Source organism: Pelecanus crispus, chromosome 5 (assembly GCF_030463565.1).
Source record: "Pelecanus crispus isolate bPelCri1 chromosome 5, bPelCri1.pri, whole genome shotgun sequence".
Taxonomy (NCBI): Eukaryota; Metazoa; Chordata; class Aves; order Pelecaniformes; family Pelecanidae; genus Pelecanus; species Pelecanus crispus.
Window position 1 is genome coordinate 32,269,134 of NC_134647.1, and position 20,643 is coordinate 32,289,776.

Consider the following 20,643-nt stretch of genomic DNA (forward strand, 5'->3'; position numbering starts at 1 on the left):
AGGGAGGCCTACTGACATCATGAGGAGTGGCATTTGAATAGGGCTTTTCAATACCTTCAGCAAACTGAAATACTCTGTTATGTCTCTGGCAGGCTGTGAGTGACATAGCAAAACGGTCATTTGCTGACAATAGTGTTTGTGTATTGCACACATTGCCTTGCATTTCATAGCTGAAATATACTGCACAAATAAGCACTTATTTAGAAAATCAGTCGTGTTGAAACATTGGCTTTTGTGGAAAAATGGAATTAATAATTTTCTTAGACATGCTTAATTTTGATTTTAGAAGGTTAAAAAGCACTTATTTTATAAAAGGTTAAAGATGTTGTGGGTTTCTCCTTTAAGAGAATGGCATGAGTGAGTTAAAATTTCTTATAAGAAAATCCTGGGTACTAATTCACCTAGTTGTAAAATTCAGTACTTGTGATGTTCTGGAATGACAGCTCTAAAGATAGTAACTGTGTGTGTTTATGTGCATTCAGGGCATGACTCCCTCCCCAGTGAGAATTCAACCCTCTCCATCTGAGATTAACTCTGGAAGGTGAAAAGAGCTGTCTTGCTATTTAGAAGGAAACAGAGAAAGTCATCAGTAAACTGTCATCCTGAGTATTAACTGTGTAAAGCTTCAAAGCTTTATATAGATTAAGTTTTTAAAAAGAGTTCAAAGCCTTGTGCAGTTGTTAATCATTACACAAGTTATAATAGCATTATGGCATTTATGAAATTAATCCTATCTTGTTACTTGCTGAGAGCAATACAAGGGTGAGATAGTAGTTTTCTAGTTGTATAATATGTGTCCCTGAACACTTTTGTATCAGATCAATATATAAATGCCTATCCAATTGCATGTAGTGAGAGGCTCATGGAATCAGCAACCTACTGTAAAATGACTTCTGATTACTGAAAATTATATAAGTAATAGTTATGTACTTTTTAAACTTCATTTCCTATTTCAAATACTACTTTAGAGGAAATTTAGCTTTGTAATATGCACATTTAATTTTGCAGTTACGTGAAAAGATATTGCAGTATTGCTGATGTAAGATATTTATAAGGGACAATATGTATCTTTATATAAAATGACAGTATATGCATTTGGTTTGTAGTGTTTAATTTTTTGTGGTAGGGTGTCAATTAAAGATCATGGGTCTTTGTTGCGCTAAACAAAGTTGGGGTTTTTTTAAGAGAGTGAGGCCACTTTCTTTAAAGTGGAGATTCTTGCAGAGATGCTTTAAGGTTTCCGGACAGACTCATAGTGGTGAGGCTTTGGATATAGGAACCATTGCTTTAAAATTTGCTCATGTGTGAATTGCATGGTTTTGTAGCATGCTGTCACACAAGCAGCTTGATTCGGCAGTATTGCATCTGGGTGAATTGATGTTACCAGATAACTTTATCCACACACAACGCAAGGCAGAATTTATGTCAGAAAAGATACAGTTGCTGAGTTTGTAATGAGAAGCTGTTCCATGAGCTGCACAGGGAATGGTCTGGTTTCCATTGGGTTTGTGTGAGTGGATACTAATTTGGGTTTCTTTCCTTCACCTAGATGCCAGTGATTCTGAAACATTCACCCCTTTTAAAAGTTACTTACTTTGGTGACACATTCAAAAGTTAGTGACAGTGTGAGTGGAAATGTCCAAGCTCATTTCTTTAGGAAATGAGACTGGAGAGGATACCCACTACTGATTTGATAAGGAGGCTTCCTGAGCAGTGGGTGACACCTGAGAAGTCCAAAAGAATGTTAATTATTGTTGTTGCTTTTACTTGGTGCTGCTTTTGCTTATGTTTCTGTGAAGCTTTTATGCAAGTGCAGATCTGCAATTAAAGCAGGTGCTGTCGTGTACAGTCACCTGCAGTAACCCTTACTCTGACAGTCCTCTTGTAAGTGCAAACCGAAATGACAGCAAACTAATTTTTCTTTTTTAACAGTGGAAAGAGTGGAAAGAGAAAACCTTTCAGACTATTGTGTTCTTGGTCAACGTCCCATGCACTTACCAAATATCAACCAGCTGGCAACCTTGGGAAAAACTAACGAACAGTCTCCTCATGGCCAAATTCACCACAGTACTCCAATCCGAAACCAAGTGCCAACGATGCAGACAATGATAAACCCTGGGCTCCTGTCTCCTCAGCTCAGTCCACAACTGGTGAGGCAGCAGATAGCAATGGCCCATCTGATAAACCAACAGATTGCTGTCAGCCGGCTATTGGCTCACCAGCACCCACAAGCTATCAACCAGCAGTTCTTGAATCATCCACCCATCCCTAGAGCTGTCAAACCAGAGCCATCAAATTCATCGGTGGAAGTCTCTCCAGATATTTACCAGCAAGTCAGAGATGAGCTGAAGAGAGCCAGTGTGTCTCAAGCTGTCTTTGCAAGAGTAGCATTCAACCGCACACAGGTATCAATTTCTATTCTATAACCAAGAAGTGCTGAGGGGGCAAAGTTGTGGCTCTTGTGGGGCTGTATGGTTGTTGGAAATCAGGGCAGGAGGTGTGCAATAAGAGCAGGTCAAACCACCCTCCATTTTTTTCCCCTCAGTCTCTTTGTCAGGAGTGAACAAGACTGTTTCTTCCTGGAACAGCTGTTCGTTTACATTTGGTCACCCCTGTGCCACTACCTGAGCTTTGTTCTCTAGCAGTAATTCTGCTCATGTCAGTTCTTCCCCGAGTTTCTCTCTGTGGTTATAAACTTCCACATCTGCCCTTGCCTGGTGGCCAGAAAGAGGTAACAAGAGACTGTGAGAGTCAGAGGTGTCTTTGGGCTTCTGTCGTTTCCTCAGTTCCTCACTGCGGTACAGCTGATGCCACAAGTAGTGCCAGAGGCTACTGCCACAAGAAATGTATAAGACAAGTGTGCATAGGCCTAAGGACTGACTGCTGGGAAAGATGTCTGCCATTTGCAGCAGATCGTGTTTGCTTTCATACATCTGACACAGGTTTTCTCACTTGCCTAGTGAAATGCAGATGTTGAAATGATCGCACGATGGCTTCAGCTTAAGCTTAGCACCTGGAGTACCCAGGGTCAATGCATGTTCAGAAAGACAAGCCATTTACATTTATCCTGCTACCAGATACCATTCAAGGCATTCAAAGTATGATCTCTCAACTGTGATACTCTGTATCAAGGCTAAAGAAATGGAAAGTGGCTTCATATTAGAAATGGAAAGTGACTTCATATTTAATATTGGTACAAATCTCTTTTGTGCAATCGGAGTTGGTCTTTGAGATAAGCTTTACCAGCAAGAGCAAACAAGGGCCACGTGCGTGTGTCTCTGGGAGGTCTGTCCCTTGCCCCATACAGTGCCTTTGTCTGTTCTCCTGGATTAATGATTTTCTTTGGCACTGCCATTTTGGAAATGCCATGTTATGAGGGAACTAATTAAAGTATGGAGCACGTTTTTATTACTTCCCTTCTTCCATTAAATTCATAAGATGGCTGCACTCAGAAAAAACATTCACTTCCAATCAACATGACTTTGAGTTCTGGGGTTAGCCTTGAGGATATCAAATGAAAACGGCGTAGGAATGTATGAGTATTTCCTCTTTAAAATGCTGCTTTTAATTTGGAAAAGCTTTTCATCCCTTGGGGATCATAACCCGTTGTATATAAAGCCTGGTATAATCAAGGTAGATGGTATTGACAGAATGACATATTCTGAACTTGAGTGAGAGGTCAGCAGTAACGTTGCTGGTGAGGGTTTTGCCACCGTCACTGAACGTGAAGCTCTGCTTTAGCCAGATCGGGAGAGCTGGGTTAATAATGCCCAAGTCTGCCATTAAACCAAAAGCTCATCCCGCAATGAGAAAGCTGTCATACAACTTGTGTGTTAAATCAACAGTTCTGCTATAATATTTAAAAGGAGGCAAGGTTTTGATTCTGTGTGTCTAGGAAACCCCAAGCCTTGCATATCACTGACCAGACATTCCAGATTGACTTTCTAGGGCAGCAGGGAAAAGGCAAGCATGTGAGAGAGACCGCTCTGGTCTTTTCCTAGCAGTGACACAGCACTGCATCTGCCTATGGTGTTTATTAGCAGCTACAGTAGAGATTGCGCCACACTCTTGACAGATAAGCTGAAATCTGGACTAAATCAGCTGCAGTATGGTTTGGGGAGTTGGGGTGGGTGTGGGTTTTTTGGTTTGTTTTTTTTTCTTTTTCTTTTTACACGGCCAGTGTTCTGGCGTAGGTCTAGTGGTTTTGGGACACTAAACAGGTCTTTGGGTGAAATGTGGTTTCTTCCCAACTTCAGTGGGTCCCGGCAGTGTGACTGTGGACCAGTCACACCTGATAGCATTTTCTAATGCCCTCTATGTCTTTGGACACCAGGTGTGTAACCATTCAGACTGGGCTCACTCATCAGGAGCACAGACCTGAGCGGACATGCCAAGGTAATGTCCTTTGAGAAGGTGCCAAGCACCTTTCCTGGGCAGGACTGCTCCTGGAAATGGGATGTGATACTCTGTCCTCCTGACCAGTTTACATTTGAGTTCAGCATATAAAACGGGGTCTGTAATTCGGGGTACTACTATCACTGGTTTTATCAGTCCTCCTGTCCTCCTGCTGACATTTATCTTAGGATGCGCTAACTTCTCCAGCTTTTCTTTAAAAAAAAAAAAAAATCTTCCTGATTTTGATCACTTCATTACAAGATAGCAGACACATAATTTTGTATGAAAGGAAAGACATTACCTACTTCCTAGCCCTCCATCATAAGTAATGTGAGGTACTATACAGTCCATGACAGATTCCAGAACAGGCAAGTCTTAAACATCCATAAAAGATTTGCTCATCTCACAGCTGTGTTTCATTAGTCTACAGGGCCTTAATATAGAGGAACAGTGGATCTTACATATAGTGCATCATGTCCCTAGGAGCCATCACTGTAGCAAAAGCATGTAGGTACATATTTATGCTTCCCTGTCCTCAGTTTTTAATTCCAACTCAAATCAATCTCCCCTCGCGTCAGAGAGTGTTTCAGGTATTAAGAAGCCTTGTGCTGCACAGTAGAAGATGTTCAACAAGGCTAAGTGCTAGGTCCTGCACTTGGGTCACAACAACCCCATGCAACGCTACAGGCTTGGGGAAGAGTGGCTGCCAAGCTGCCCGGTGGAAAAGGACCTGGGGGTGTTGGTCAACAGCTGGCTGAACATGAGCCAGCAGTGTGCCCAGGTGGCCAAGAAGGCCAACAGCATCCTGGTTTGTATCAGGAATAGTGTGGCCAGCAGGAGCAGGGAAGTGATCATGTCCCTGTACTCAGCACTGTGGTGAGGCTGCACCTCGAATACTGTGTCCAGTTATGGGCCCTTCACTACAAGAAGGACATTGAGGTGCTGAAGCATGTCCAGAGAAGGGCAACGAAGCTGGTGAAGGGTCTGGAGCACAGGCCTTATGAGGAGTGGCTGAGGGAACTGGGATTGTTTAGCCTGGAGGAGGCTGAGGGGAGACCTTATCACTCTCTCCACCTGAAAGGAGGTTGTAGTGAGGTGGGTGTTGGTCTCTTCTCCCAAGTAGTTAGTGATAGGATGAGAGGAAATGGGCTCAAGCTGTGCTGGGGGAGGTTTAGATTGGATGTTAGGAAAAATTTCTTCATGAAAGAGAGTAGTCAAGCATTGGAACAGTCTGCCCAGAGAGGTGGTAGAGTCACCATCCCTGGAAGTGTTCAAAAAACGGGTAGACGTGGCAGTTTGGGACATGGTTTAGTGGGCATGGTGGTGTTGGGTTGATGGTTGGAGTGATGATCTTAAGAGATCCTTTCCAATCTTAATGATTCCTAGTTTTTACTTTCATTGAAAAATAATCCAGCCACCAAGCCAGGAGACATGAAATTATGACTCTACCCTTGACTGTTTTAGTGGTGGACTTGGTAGTGTTAGGTTAATGGATGGACTGGATGATCTTAAAGGTCTTTTCCAACCTAAACGATTCTATGATTCTATGTGGGATGTTCCCACACACCCATGGTGGAGAAGCAAACTCTGTAAAAGGCATGTGAAGTGGAAGTTCAAGTCTGCTCTCACCACCTTGCGCTCCACCTGCTGCCTCCAAGGATCCTCTCCTCAGGAGGTGCAGAGACCACATGTGTTTGTCTTTGGAAATGTTTGGAAGGCACTTCACAGTAAGTGCCTGCCTTAGAAACAGGATGTCTGTTGTTTCTCATGATGGTACCAAATAATAGATGCTGTATACCAGCCAGCTAATAATTGTATTAATCACTGCATTATAGGCCACTGCTTAATCTTTCTTCGTGGTAGCTCTGTGGTGCACATTAGCCTATAATTAAGTATAGCTTCATGAAATATGTACTGTGAGGCTTGTTTAATAGATAAACTATTCTCTAATTTATTTTAAAGTCCAATGACCTATATATTCAGTGCTGAAAAACCCCCTCTTACTAACATTATTTCTCCCCTGAGACCTTCCATCTGAGCAAATCTGTTAAATGAAGTAGAGGAAGCTTTGATCCAAACTAGGCTAAATCCATCGGAACAAATGGCTGACACATGTATGTATGCATGTGTGGGTGGGAAGGGGGACGTGAGGAGGGTCAGAAGAAGGGGAGGTGCAGTTGTATGGTTTGTGAAACATCCAAATCTTCCTCTTAAAATTGGAAATACATGGCTTAAGACAACAGTGTTCGCTTGTACGTGTGGCCATGTTGTCTGCACACATGAAAACAAAGCGCTTCAGGCTCTGTGACAAATCCTGTGCATTTCCCGGGGCACAGTGCTCCCACTGAGGTCCCACTCTGAGATGGGGACTGACCATCAGGCAGCTTCATACCTGCTGTGCGCACGGGAGAGCTGCATGGGGTGTTTGGCTAGGAGCTGGCCCAGGCTGTGTTAGCCACGAAGAGGGTTTCTTTCAAACAGAAAGTTCCAAAGTGAACATTTTCAGATGTATTTGAAACTGGGTATGAAGAATCCTCAAAGTGTGTATGACTGATTTTTAGTAAATGCCTTGGGCTAACCTCTGCACCTTCTTTTTATTTTATCTTTAGAGAGTCAATGTCACAATTTTAATTCACCCTGCTGTGGAATCTAAATGCCTATTTATTCAGCAAACAGGACAGGTAGAAGAGCGTTCTCAGACCCACAGAGACAATATAGTTATTGAAGGTGGTTTAAATGACACTGTTTCCAATGAGTAGGAAATTCCGACACAACCTTCAAAATATTTAAAATGGTGGTGCACACTACCATGTTTGTCTAAGCTGGTGTTGCCTGCAACCTGCTCAGCAATGGTAAGAATGGTGTATGTTGGAAAGACACCCTCTTAGGCTCTATGTATAGAATCATAGAATCATTTAGGTTGGAAAAGACCTTTAAGATTATCCACTCCAACCATTAACCTAACATTACTAAGTCCACCACTAAATCAATTAAGGGTAGAGTAGCAACTTTGTTTCCTTTCCCTTGCAGAAGCTGGCAGCACTGCAGTTTTCAACTCCTGGTGTGGTCCTCTCTTGTGGACTGCAGTGAGTAGCTATTCAAACTCGTCAAGAAGGTGGTGTAGCCCAAGGAGTGGAGCCGGGGCTGTTCTGCCCTGTTGCAGGAGCCCCACTGAGACGGGTACGATGCAGGCAGAGAGGACAACACACAAGGGATGTTTATATTCCTAGCCCTACACTTATCTGGCCACCATTTTCCTCCCTCCAAGGCAACCAGGGGGTCCACTGGCTCATGCAGGAAAGAGTGGATCAAGGGAGTGGAGAAAGCTTGCCATGACTAAGGCAGTTAGCAGTATTGCTGGGGCAGGAGGTTCAGTTTCTTGCTTGTGTAACTGCCTAGTTTGTGCCCAAGTTCTTCATGGCCAAGATTCTTGGCCTTGGCTCCCTTTTGCAGCTCTGCTGGCCTGTGACCCATAAGTTGGAAATTTGCAGGTTCCTTGATTTGAATGTGTTGTTTACCACAATGGTTTGTTCCCTTTGTTCGGACTGCTGCTATGAACTGATAGCTCACTAATAGAAAGCTAGGCATCCTTGTCTGGGTGTTAAAAACTGCATCCAAGAGTGTGAGTGGGTTTGAATGGAAGGCAGAGAGCTGCATGAGGCCCCTCAAACACTTGGGAGTTACATGGTCATACCTGATATCTTCGTTTTAAAATGTAGAACATCTTCATAAAGCATGTTGACATGCAGCCAAGCTTAAGATGAAGTTCGTATTAAAACAGCCATTAGTGAAAGCTTTGCTTTCTGTAAGACTTTGGCACTTTTTGATTGTATAAAACCATTCAGTCAGAAAAGTCTGATTAATACTGCAAATCCACAGGACAAGCACAACTGTCAGAGGCAGAGCAGATGCACCTCGCACTTGGAATTGCCCTGTGCGAATTTTTAAAAGCAGTCAAAGCTTTGAAAAGGCCAGAGTGAAGGAAGTGCCTGCAAGATATAGGCTGCAGAGGGTGAGAAAGTTTTAATGTGCAGGGGGAGCAGCTGTCCCTCAGTGGTCTCAAATAGTGCAGTAAAATCAAAGGGGCTATCAGTGCAGGCTGGAGTTCTCCAAAAATGCCTGCCTGGCTGAAGCATGCATCATCTTTAAATCAGGATAACCTCTAGGTGACTAGTAGCCTCTGAAAGCATGAGCACCCTTCAGGTTGGCCAGCTGAGCTACTGTGAAAAGGGAAGCAGGACAAGAGGACTGCTGGCCAAAGCTGTTACCAAGGCTATGAACTTCTTCCTGGAGGAGAATACACACATGGATTTTGGCCATCCTCAGGGCAGAGTCCTTGTGCCATCTCCCTCTTGCACTGTAATGTCTCCTAATACAGCATTTGGGTTGCAATGAAAAGGTTGTAATAACCACAGCTCTCTTATCGCAGGTTGTAATGTATTAAGAAATGGGCAGGTGGTGATGGCTACAGACGAAAGAGGACTATTTTAAAGGAAATGCATGAAAATGGTCTCTCGGACTTACCTTGTCCTTCTCTGGAAAGTTTTTTAGCAAATCTGGAGGTGCTGAAGTGATCTGTGCTCTTCAAAATCCTAGCTGGAAAATAGGTCATTTGAATCTTGCTTTGCATAAGGAAAACGAACATACTCTCCTTCCTCTTCCCGCTTGCTCAGCATCCCTCTTTGCTGCAGGCTTGTGGAGTTGCAGTCAGGACGGTTGGTCAGGCTGTTTGTAAGAGTCCAGACAGCCTAAATCACTGGATCAGCAAACTACTCTCTTCCTTGGCAGTGCCCAGTGGGCTGCAAAGCCTATAGACTGAATGAGTGTTTCTGTTTGTATCTTTTTTTTTAAGCATCTTTTTTTTTTTTTTTTTGCCAATGTTTTGATATAATAGCCAAAACTAGTAAAATGTTTGGGCGAGTGGCCAGTGCTTGTTGTACTGAACAGCCTCAGAAACTGGAAATGTCCATGAACCTGAGGCTTTTTGAATGAAACAGTCATGGTACCAGATACGAAGATAGCTGGGTAAAAACACCAGGCATGTTCAGGCTGCTTCTAGGACTTTTCCCAAAGAGCACTGCTCCCTTCTTCCTTCCCTGAGTAGCTTCCAGCCTGCAGAAGCGTGTTGAGACGTAGGGAAACGCAGGATCAATGCTGGATGGTGCCCCAGCTTCTTCCTATCTGCAGCTTCTGGTGCGGTTGTGGGCAAGACCAGGCTTCTGCAGCGAGGAAGGGGGAAATAATGCTTTTGCCATGTGCAAAGGTGTTGCCAGTCAGTTTTAGAGGGGCTGGGGGCTCTGAGAGCAGGAGCGTGGCTGGTAAGGAAGCTCCAAAGAAAGGCTTTGGAGGCAGGCGAGGAGGGAGGTGGGTGGTGACTCCTCATTTATGTCTAGTTCTGCTTTCTTTGCCAAAATTCCCCCAAACTGAAGTGGGATCAGAAAAGGGTCCTCTAAGAGGCTTTAAGATTAGAAATATGGTTTGTTGAAATAACTAACTTTTCCACCTCTACTTGTGAGCCAAATCCTGGACAGAATTCCTTTTGCAAATAATTTTCCCTTTAACTTAAGTGAGAGGAAGACAAGCAGCTTTAATTCTTTGCCTGGTATCTAGTGAGACAGTCATGCTGCATTCATCGCTATGATGTCTGCCCCATTGTGCACAGACTTTCAATTAGCAAGGGTTCTGGTTTTGGTTGGGGGGGGGCGGTGGATTTTTGGTTGGTTTTTTTCCCCATAGAAAACTCTCTCTTAATGCATGAAACGCTTTCATGCTGCCTGCTTGTTTTATTCTTGTGTGTAATGTGGCACAAGCAGCGTTCTGTTGTACTCACAGGAAAGAAGGCAGTCTGTAAGGGAAGTGCTTAATTTAATAAATTGCAGATTTTTGGTACATGGGATATTTGTTCCAACAGTGGGTTTTGCACTGCCCAAAATTTCAGTTTCAATTAACTTAATTGTATTCAATAGGCTGAATGAAAAGATCTTAAGTAGCATGTGAGTCAGGCTTTCAGAATGTGTGCTTGTAGGAGGCGGCTGCTGCCTGCTCAGCTGATGCACAGGAGTCCTGAGCCTTGGAAGCAAATGCACGGATATACAGAGTGTGCACGAGCTGTGCATCTTGCTCATTTTCTGGCATATTTCGGTATAAAGGTTTCACATGCGTGTCGTATAAATGGTGGCACTTTGGCTGCAGGTGGTCGGTCTTTCTCTGCTTCCTTTTCCCCATGCATCCACATTCAGCTCCACATGCACATCCTGTCTTCCCTCATAAAAAGAGATACCATAATAAAAAAGAGGCTTTATTAAACTAATGCAATAAAGGCATTTTCTTTGAGGATTTAAACACTTCATTTTTAATAATAAAAATCAAATTGTCATTGTTGCGCCCTGTATAAGTTTTATTCAAATCAGCCTCTAAATGCTTCGTGCCTAAGCAGCTCTCTCCTGAGATGTATGTATTTTAGCATTAGTTAAATGAGTTTAAGAACGAGGCTCGTACTCTAGCTGTAGGCAGTGAATCTAGAGATCAGGAGATTTCTTTTAAATGAGGAACTGATGTGATGCATTCAGCTACACTGAAGGGTACTGCGAGACAGCTGGTCTCCCATTTACACCAATAGAAAAACAGTCACAGTCCTTTGAGTTCTGAAGTTCATATGAACTGACACGAACATGGCACTGCACGTTTTGCCCATTGAGACAGAAGTTGGTCAGGGAACAGGGTGCAAACACAGTTTTGCCTGATGGAAACTGTGACAGGATGGATATGAAGGTGCTTGGTTTGGGTAACCACTCAAAAATTTCCACTGATTATCTAAAGCAATTTTGCTCAGCAAAATTGGACTGGACACGTTGCCAAGATAAGCATTTCTAAGAGACTTCCAGCACTTCTGCTTCGTATCCTAGCTGGAATTAGGAAGAGATGCAAGGGAATGGAAACAAAGCAGTGAGAGTTTGAAAATGAGCTTGTGTCCTAAGAAGCCTGCAAGTACTTCATATAGAGGTTCTTGTCAAGTGCTGTATATTTAGAGGCAAAGAGAAGTATTTTTAGAGTTGTTGAATGTATCTTATTCAGCCCAGAAGACAATATTGAAGGTGAGACCTGGAGTAAATGCAGAGAGGCAAAGAGATGTTACGGTAAAAGCCTGCCTTGATGTGAGAAAAACACGGCAGGTGGAGTCGCTTTATTTCCTCGAAGTGTGATGAGTAGTGCTTCTGCTGCAGAGCTCCCTGGGCTGACCTGCCTCCTCTAGCTTTCAATTGCAAGTAGCCGTCGATTTTAAATATAAACGGTCATTTTAGCCTGGCAAAATCAAGTTTGTTGTTGTATGCTGAAGGTACCATTTCAGTGTAGTTCAGTAGGAATGAGTAGCTAATCAGGGGTTCCCCGAGTGCTGCCTTCCATGCAGGAAACAGGCCTCGTGTGCTGAACGGGGATGCTGAGAGGGGACAGGTTTGCATCACTGATCTTTAAGATTCAGATGTTGAATTTGAATAAATCCCTACATTTTCTGATCCTGATCGGAGTTGCATCTATACCCGATGGGAAGCAGAATAGCTTTTCTATTGAGACTGTCAGTTACAAGTACTGGGCTTAAAGTACTTGGAGCTTTAAGTACTACAGGAGCAATATTTTTCTAGTATTTCAGCATTTTCTCTGTTGCTTTTGGCAATAGCTGAAGTATGGAGAAGCACAAATAAACCGAAAGTATGAAAAAAGTGTTTATGCTTTTTTAGTCCTTCATATATATAATCTCCTTATACAGAACAGAAAAACTGAGGTTTAGCACATTAGTTGAGTTTATTTAAGTTTTTGCCTTGGCCAGCACTTCAGTTGTCCAAAGCCTGTTTTGAACCTTTTTAACCTGAGCGCCTGCTCTTGTAGATGCATTGCTTAGGTCTGTACGAGGGGGAGCAGAGCTCCCATCCGAGTCATCGGACCTGATGCATGTGAGGTCCTGGCCAGGGCTCACGAGCCTTCTGCTGCCTGACAGCCCTCATCCTCCTCCGTCCCCAGGACATTGGTGTCTGGGCTGCGCTCCAGCATGACCGCCTCACCCCCATCCAGGTTGCTTTTGAAAAGCTCTGGTTGCAAAACTGTCCTGTGTTCGGTCACTGGTAGTGCAGTCTGCTGTCCCACTGAGATCTCGTTTACACCCTTCCCAGGCCTGAGCCAAAGCCCTTTGGGAAGAAGGCAGAAGGGCTTCGCTCGCCTTCTGTGGCTTTGGACAAGCCTTTGGGTTGGCCTCGATGGCTGGTCAGTCAGTCCTTTGGATGTAGGAGTCAGTCTGAATAACATTCACTCTACATTGTACTGCATCATCTTTCAGAAGTTGCTTAAAAAAAGATTCCTTGCCCATGAGGTTTGGGCTGTTCATCCTGGAAATCCTGTAGTTAATAAAAATAAAAGAAATGAGTTCACAAACGGTGTTTCATAGAATGAGCGCAAAGCAAACCCCCAAGACAGTGACTTTGCTGGTTTGGTTTTGAAGGACTAGATTTCAGCAAGTTTGAAAAAAACAGTCAAAATTACTCCTACCTTAAATAGCTCCAATGACTTTTTTATTTTGATTGGACATTTGCTCCTTTTTCCGCCTCTGGTTATTATTTTTTTTAAAGTCAATTATGGATCCAGGGTGTAATCTAAAAAATGATTCCAAGCGTAAACCAAACTGTGCCTGCGTGGAGTCCTTGTCTTGGGGTGAGTGCACACCTCGTTCATGAGCATAGCCTGTGTGAACATTAAACTTTTCATCAGTTGCCTCTTCAGCAACTGCCTTAAAAATGATGCACAGGAGTGGAAAAGCAAAGATATTATTAAGCTACATATCCTAAAATGTATCCTGAGAGCTGTGTTCGGTGTAGAAGATCTGTTTGGCTATTTAAATTTCTAGTCCCTGAGGATCTTCTTTTAGGATTGCAGAGTTGGTTACTCTGCAAACTGCCAATTTTTTAATTCTTTTTTTTTAATATGAGAGATGTAAGTAAGTCAGAATGAGCTAATTTAGCCAATGGAATTTTATAACAAATGTACGAATGCTGTGGGTTTCCCTTCCTCACCCTCTCCAGCAGAAACATAATTTGCAGAAATGAAAACAGTCCCTGGCTGGCTTTAGGGTTTTCTCAAAAATAGAAACAGTAGGGTTTGGCTGGCTGGGCCAGTTTCCTCACCACACACCTGGTGTATATCACTTTAAAAAATACATTATGCCTCATTAAATTACAATTAAATGAAATCATGATCATTTGTTTTTCTGGAAGGAAGATGTTTTGCATATTGAAAGCCTAATTTGTTGCAGGTGACAAAAAGGCTGAACAGATTATTTAATATCACTTTATTTTTTATAATGTTGCTCACTGGTTAGTTTGTGTGTACTTCAGTAGCTCAGAATTACATTATTGTAAACGTTATTGCTCTCAAGATACTTTATTTTATTGTCCTACCCTATCACTCAGCTATCTAGCCGCTGTTGTGTACCAGCGTTGTTTATCTTCAGTTGCAGGAGGACATGAGAATTTTCCCTCTGAGTCAGTTTTCTTATTATCTGTCCTACTGTTTACATGGTTCCAAAGCTGCCAAAGCACTTGGAGGAGCTGCAGAAAAACCCTCTTTGCAACCAGGTTTTCTACCTGGAGTGGGCCTGGAGTGGGGCATGGGGGAGCAGGGCTCGGCCCCTGCGAGGGGCTGCCTCTGTCGCGGCGCTGGGGGAAGGAGCTAGTCCCTCTCCCCGGACCAGGTGCCCACATTCGGAGGTGAGGCTCCGGGTGGCTGTACAGCCTGGTGCAGGGATGAGACCCTCGTAGAAGCAAGAGGCGCAGGCTAGGGTTCAGAACCAGTGAATCTACTCCAGGATAAGCTGTTTCTGGTGATGAATCAGAGCCTCCAAGCACAAGAGTTGGTATCTCAGGCAGTGAGATACCTCTTAATGCCATGGCCAAGCCACTTGTACCTGTAAGTCTGATTTACATAGGGAGTCAATGACTGCACTGAAAAGTAATTGCTGGCATGCTTTCACATATGTTTCTGCTGTCCATTTTTGAAATTGGACCATAAATTTAGCCAGGCTAAGATGCGGGGAAAAAAAAGCTGTCTTAAGAGTCAGCTCCAGTAGATTTCAGGTACCTTTCTTTCAAGCTAAACCCATTAATTTTTGAAGTTTATTTTTTCTTTAAAAAGAAGAGGTTGTGTCCTTTAAAAGACCCAGGAAATTAAGAATTTAGAGAATCTGTGGAACTGATATTTCATTTATTTACTGCATTTGAAGAATTTTCCACTGACTTTAAAGGAAAATGATAATAGGGATGATGTATCAATCTTGGAATTGTTCAAGTCATGGCTTCAAGCTTCTGTGTTGTCCTTTTTTGGTTAATCTCTGTCAGCCTGTGAGCCTGGCAAACTTTGGAAAGCTTTTCAAAATGCCCCTGGCTTCTCTGAGGGGTGGTAAACCCTGAGGAAGAAGCCAAGTATGAGCATGCAGTTGTGTTGAGGTCGCAGCAAATACCAGAGGCCAGCCCAGCACTGCACCTTCTTCAAACATTTTCCCAGTGTAGATCTTTTTCATTAGTTGGCTTCTCTCTCCGATCCCATTTCTGACTGGAGGGTCCCACCATGGCTCTATTCCCAGCTCCAGTCCTTCTGGTAACTACTCTGATAATTGCAGGAAAATGTAATTGGGAATCTCTTAGCTTGATTATGTAGATGAGGAGCTGAAAAGATGGAGCTGTGGGCAGCCTACCTTCAGGTTGTGCGTGGAGCTTGTTTTTAGCACTTCTGGCGTAGACACTGCTGAAGTAGAGCTTTCATGTATGTGTTTTAATGTAGGTGTTTAATAGCAGATAGCAGATAAATGCTGACACAGATACAGCCTTTGCTGGTCTGTTGGTTTTGTCAGGAAGTCTGGTAAATAAGATCAATATACACTAAAAATGTTGGCATTTGGTTAATTGACCAACTGTAGTGGCAGTGTTTTAGCAAGGCTTTTTGGAGAAGACTCTGATACGGAAGAAAATAAACTAAGACTAAATATTACAGGGTTTTGACTACGTGGTTGTTTTCTAGTAACATTTTTCTTAAAAGAAAGGAGTAAGCCTTGACTATACTCGTGAGGCAGCTTGCCTCGGTCATGGCTGTAAAGTAACTGCAAAATGCTCATGTCAACAGCGACAGCTAAATCATGTCTGGGGCACCGCAGTGTCCCTTTGCACGCGGTTGCTGAGGGTTGCTCCTCTCTCAGCAGTAGGTCGAGGTGAGCCCTCTGAGCTCCGGCTGGGATTTCACACGGCTTCTGTGGCCGGTGTTCCTGGGAGCAGCAGTGCAGAGAGCCTCTGGGTCGTGGTAGGGACTGCCCAGGGAAGCACTGGCAGAATAGCCTTCTAAAATAATAAGCCGACGACGACCATTTCTTATGAGTAGTCTCGATGGGCAGAAATGACCCCTCTCTGCTTCTTTGCACACCAGTACATTTAAACATCTCTCATTCAGGAAATTGCTGTTACTACTTTTTGGAGTGAAATACCCATTTGTGACATGTCGGATGCGAGGGGGTGCCTGGGGCAAGCTGGTGGCACGTGATGTGTCCCGGTAGTTTCTCTAGGCCCTGATCCAGGCTTGTGTGTTGTGCCTTTAACTTCTAGATAATCTGTGGAACTGTTGAGTGCGTACAGTTATGCATCAATTTAATCCCATCATTAGATTTAAGCCTCTTTTAATGACATTTTCATCTCTCCAAGCCTTGGGTTTCCCCCCCCCTTTTTTTTTTGGAAGTGCTATGCTGGTTACCTCCTGGAATAATGGCTTTTGTAAAAATTAGGTGAATATGGTGTTCATTTATGGTTGCAATGTGAAGCCTGTGGTATTTTAAAATGAGGCATGAAACAACGGGTTAAATCCTGAAAGCTAGATTCTAAGGCTTTATTATTGCTCCATTTTTCTCCTCTCAGAAATGACTGTCCAAACCAAAATGAACGGACTGTAAAATCAAAAACCAGCCAAACGTTTTTCTTTATAAACCTCCTGCACTGTTTAAATGTCGAAACTAAATTTACCAACCTTGGCAGATTTGTCAAAGATGAACACGATTGCCAAGTGTTCCCAGCTTCAAGTAAAAAGAGAGAGAGAGAGAAAGAGAGATCTAACAGCTCCTAAAATATTTGCAGCAAGCACCTGGTGGTAACTGCAATTTCTTCTACCCAATGCACCTACCTTCCTATCCAGCATCTCCATACTCAGAAGCTTATTACAGCACCAGAATAGGACAGTCCCAAAATAAACCCCAGCCCCCAGAAGACAAACACTTTCCTACAAAATATCCCCTCTGGGAGAGCCCATGAGATTCTGCTGTAGGTTCTCAGTATTGCAACCCAGCTGGTTACACTAAACAAATTTAAAAAAAAAAAAACCCCAACACATGACTGGGCTTTTTTTTTTTTTTTTTTTTAAATTTTTTGAACCAGGGTTTGTTGTCAGAGATCCTGCGTAAAGAAGAAGACCCTAGGACAGCTTCCCAGTCCCTCCTGGTAAACTTAAGGGCAATGCAGAATTTCCTCAACTTGCCTGACTCAGAGCGGGATCGTATCTATCAGGACGAGAGAGAGAGAAGTATGAACCCCAACGTGAGCATGGTGTCTTCAGCTGCCAGCAGCCCAAGCTCCTCCAGAACCCCCCAGGTAAGTTACGATCCCTTGTTACCTGTTCGTTGTGTGGATTAGTCCAGGGAAGGAGTTCCTCTCCGCCCTTCCCCTATCTGTTGCTCCCCTTGCCCAGATGAGTTGTGGAAATCCTTTTGTAAGGTTTTGGAGTGGCTGTTAAGAGACCTTTAGTGGATTTCAGGAAGACATTGTGATGATGCTTCTAGCTTTAATGAATGCCATAAATGCAAAACAGTATGTAACATTAGTGCCTGAAAGTGCATGTGGGCATTACATACAGGCTGTTGATATATGTCCACTAAATGGCTATTATAGAATATACTGTAGAAAGACAGTGCACTTTTTATCTGTGTCCATTACATTCTGCAGAACACAGAGGAAATTTCTGGGTTTGTGGAGAGGTTCATATATGTTGGAATAAAAAGCGTGTAGTGAACAGAAGTCTACAGTGAATTAGATAGACATTGCTAGAAATCAGTGCGCTCCGTATTCTGCATAGGAAATCACAGTCCTTGAGTTAGAGGTTTACGCAATTAATTATTTGAAGTACAGAAAGTAGAGATGGGCAGGGTGCTGGGAAAGAAGATGATGCTTTACAGCTCCAAACCAGCTGTCATCTCATTGACTTAACTGCACGTGTTTATTAATGTGCTGTTGCCGCCCACTTCCCCTGGTATAGGTTGTTCCTTTGCACTAAGAAGGAACATCCACATACTACACTGTAATAGTCATCCCTCCTTTCACCAGACTACTTGAAGTCCCGGACGTATACTCCGCAAAAGTGAGGGTGCTTGCACAGAGGTGATGATTGACTCCTGTCATGACATTTGCCTAACTCGAGTGCGAAATTTCTAATTGTGCAGACGTGACGGGTCAGTTCTAGGACTTCTCCTGTTCTTTAGTAAATGGGCCTGTGTAACCCTCCTGCTTCGGTGCTTTCACAGTCATGTAGTCTGCAAGGTCTCGGGCTGTGTTAGCTGTGCTTATAATAGTATTACTGAGCACTTCTCATATTGAATTCTGTGACCCCAACTGCTAAAAATAAGTAAGCATTGGGGGCGGGGGGGGTTACATGCAAACTGATCATCCTTAAGGAAGGTGCGTTGATTTTGTAGAAACTGTCGAGCTTGTTCAGTTTAACCCTGGCGTTTGGGTGTACTTCATCGCAATACATGACGTAAAGAACTGTTTTCACTGGAAGCAAGCGTAGCCTGCCAACCCAAATTTGATGCTGAATTTTTATTACATGGGAAACTCATTGTGTAACTGTTACCTTTTTTAGTTACCTTTCAGTGAAAACAAAATTATAAAGGGAACTATTTTAATGTTTAACTAGTGTATCCACGTTCTGCATTTATATTTATTCATGAAAGAATTAGCTTATTCGTACTGATATTTATTGCGATAGATCTCACAACTAAAATCAAGTAACAGAAGGAAATGGAGAGGTTAGATGTAATCCAGTGAGAATAAAAATTGTATCTGTTGCCCCATCTCATTCCTCTGTCAAAATACGACGTTTTTCCCATTATTTAAAGTAATGGAAATTTTGCCTGCCTTTTTAAGAGCTAAGCATTGCTAGAAAACTGTACTCTAGAAGTATAAGCATCCTTGCCTTATTTCGGCTTGGAGAATGCAGTGGAATATTGTGAGGTTTTTAATCAGCAAGCAACACGCAAAGGTTTGTGTACCCAGTGCTCACCTTGTGCCCACTGGATAACATTTCCCCAGCCCTCAGAGGGCCAGCACCAGTCAGCACAGGTGCTGTTTTGACAACTTGGACACCTCTGCAAATGAGGCTGCTTCCCAGCTCCCGGGCAGGCAGCACGGCTACTGCGCTTCCCCATATGCCCGGTATTAGTTCTGACTAGACAAATGCCATCCTCGCGTGCAGCGCAGCGATTCCCGGCAGCATCGCCTCCCCAGGCAGGTATGTTACCTATTTGGGGCAGCAGCGGTAGGAGCTGTACCGTCCTTTCGGGAATTGTGTTAGGGTGCCAGAGAAGTTGATGGAATGGCATTTGGAAATGTGGTTTCCATAGATACCGATCTCCTGCAGCAGTGCTTCCGGGAATGATGCTTGAGTGCGCTGGGTAGGAGGAGAGCACTGGCAGATACCTGTGGAAGTGCTGGTGCTGGGGCAGTTGCGTGGGCAGGTGTAAGGGCACGCAGAGTAGCCCGGCTCGGCTCTCCCTAACTCTGAGCCAGCTCCCAGCCCCCCTCGTGGGGTGTCCCCTGCTCAGGACCTGCCCCAAAATGAGAACGGCAGATTGATCCGGCTAAGGGGTGCGAGTGCTATGGGGCGGAGGCTCTGAGCTGTTAGGGGTTATTGCGTGCATGTGGAGGACCGGCAGTAATGGCTGGGTTTCAGTGCTCTGGCACTGAGGTTGCAAACACTTCTTTCTCTTTTTTCCCCACTGTTTGCAATGAGACATTTCAATAATGGCAAACTTAATATCAAGACCAGTTTTGAATCTAGGCTTCTAACATAAAATACTGTATTTTATTGACTGTGATATTTTGGTTTGGTACTTGCCCTACCTATTTTGGTGATTAAATAAAAAGTGGCCCAGCTTTCAGGGTGTGTAGGGCAGGCTTTTTTCTGACGTGTGGCTGTGGAGCTAGCAATGTAGGAGACCCATGCAGGATGGAGCTGTATTTTAAATCTTTCTTTTACATGCTAATTTTGTTCTTCTCAAGATCTCAGGCCTCCATAACGGCCTTTGAGGCTGTGGTGACCTCAGCTGCTGCGCTAGCTGAAGGCTCCAGCGACTGGGAAGGCTTTTTTTGTACCCATCAAAGCACTGCAGGGCCTTTGGTAAAATTAAGCTCCATTAAATGAGTCCTCTTCCTTCGCGTGATCTCTTTGTTGTTTTCTTACGTTTCCCACAATTGCCCTAACGCTCATCTATCTGCGAACATTGAATTTCAGAGCGTGGTATCCCTGTCGGTCCATCCATTGGGCTGTACCCTCCATGTGTTCATGGCCTGTGGATGGCGGTGGGTTTAGCGCTGGCCTCCCGGGGCGCGGGCGGCTGCGGTCTGCCCCAGCTGCCGTCCAGCTGCCCCTGCCTGAACGTGGGGGGCTAGCCTTAGCAGGAGCAGGAAAATCTTAGCCCCTTTCTACACGGGTCCTGCCTACGACAGTCAGGGAACAAGCCCAGAGGAGCGCCTGCTGAGCTTGGGGGGTAGGAAAGGGAGAAGATACAGGTTGGTTAAAGCTTTATCTGGAAGCAGTAGGAAGAGTGATTAGTCTAGATTGTTGCCTTGATTAGATTTTGGCTCCGTTATTAGTGTGGCCTTTGGTACAAAAAAGACGTTAGGGAGGGGAAGATTTGGAGGACAGCAAAACAGAAGGAGAAGTTCAGAAGGTTTGGTTTTGCCTAGTTAACCTTCCCATTAACAAATAGGCATTTGGGCATGTCTGCCTAGTTAAAAATTAACATTAGATGTACTCTAGCAGGCTTCAACTCTGGCATAAAAACAGGAGCCAGCTGAAAAGGTTTATAATCGGGCCAAATATCTGAATGTCACCAGGGTTTATGGAAGGTTTGGATCTATTGGGAAGTGTGAGCTTTGCCACCTAGGTTGTTTCGTTTCC

General features: G+C 43.8%; 1 protein-coding gene across 2 annotated transcripts in view; it reads left to right on the forward strand.

Annotated features, from left to right (window-relative positions):
- The window catches only part of SATB2 (SATB homeobox 2), a 136,697-nt gene that overhangs the window by 79,930 nt on the left and 36,124 nt on the right, over window positions 1–20,643 (forward strand). For both annotated transcript variants that reach the window (XM_075710914.1, XM_075710913.1), the window contains exons 7-8: window positions 1,933–2,405; window positions 16,848–17,060. In XM_075710914.1, coding sequence (XP_075567029.1) covers window positions 1,933–2,405; window positions 16,848–17,060 — 686 coding nt within the window. The remainder of the gene's footprint in view (window positions 1–1,932; window positions 2,406–16,847; window positions 17,061–20,643) is intronic.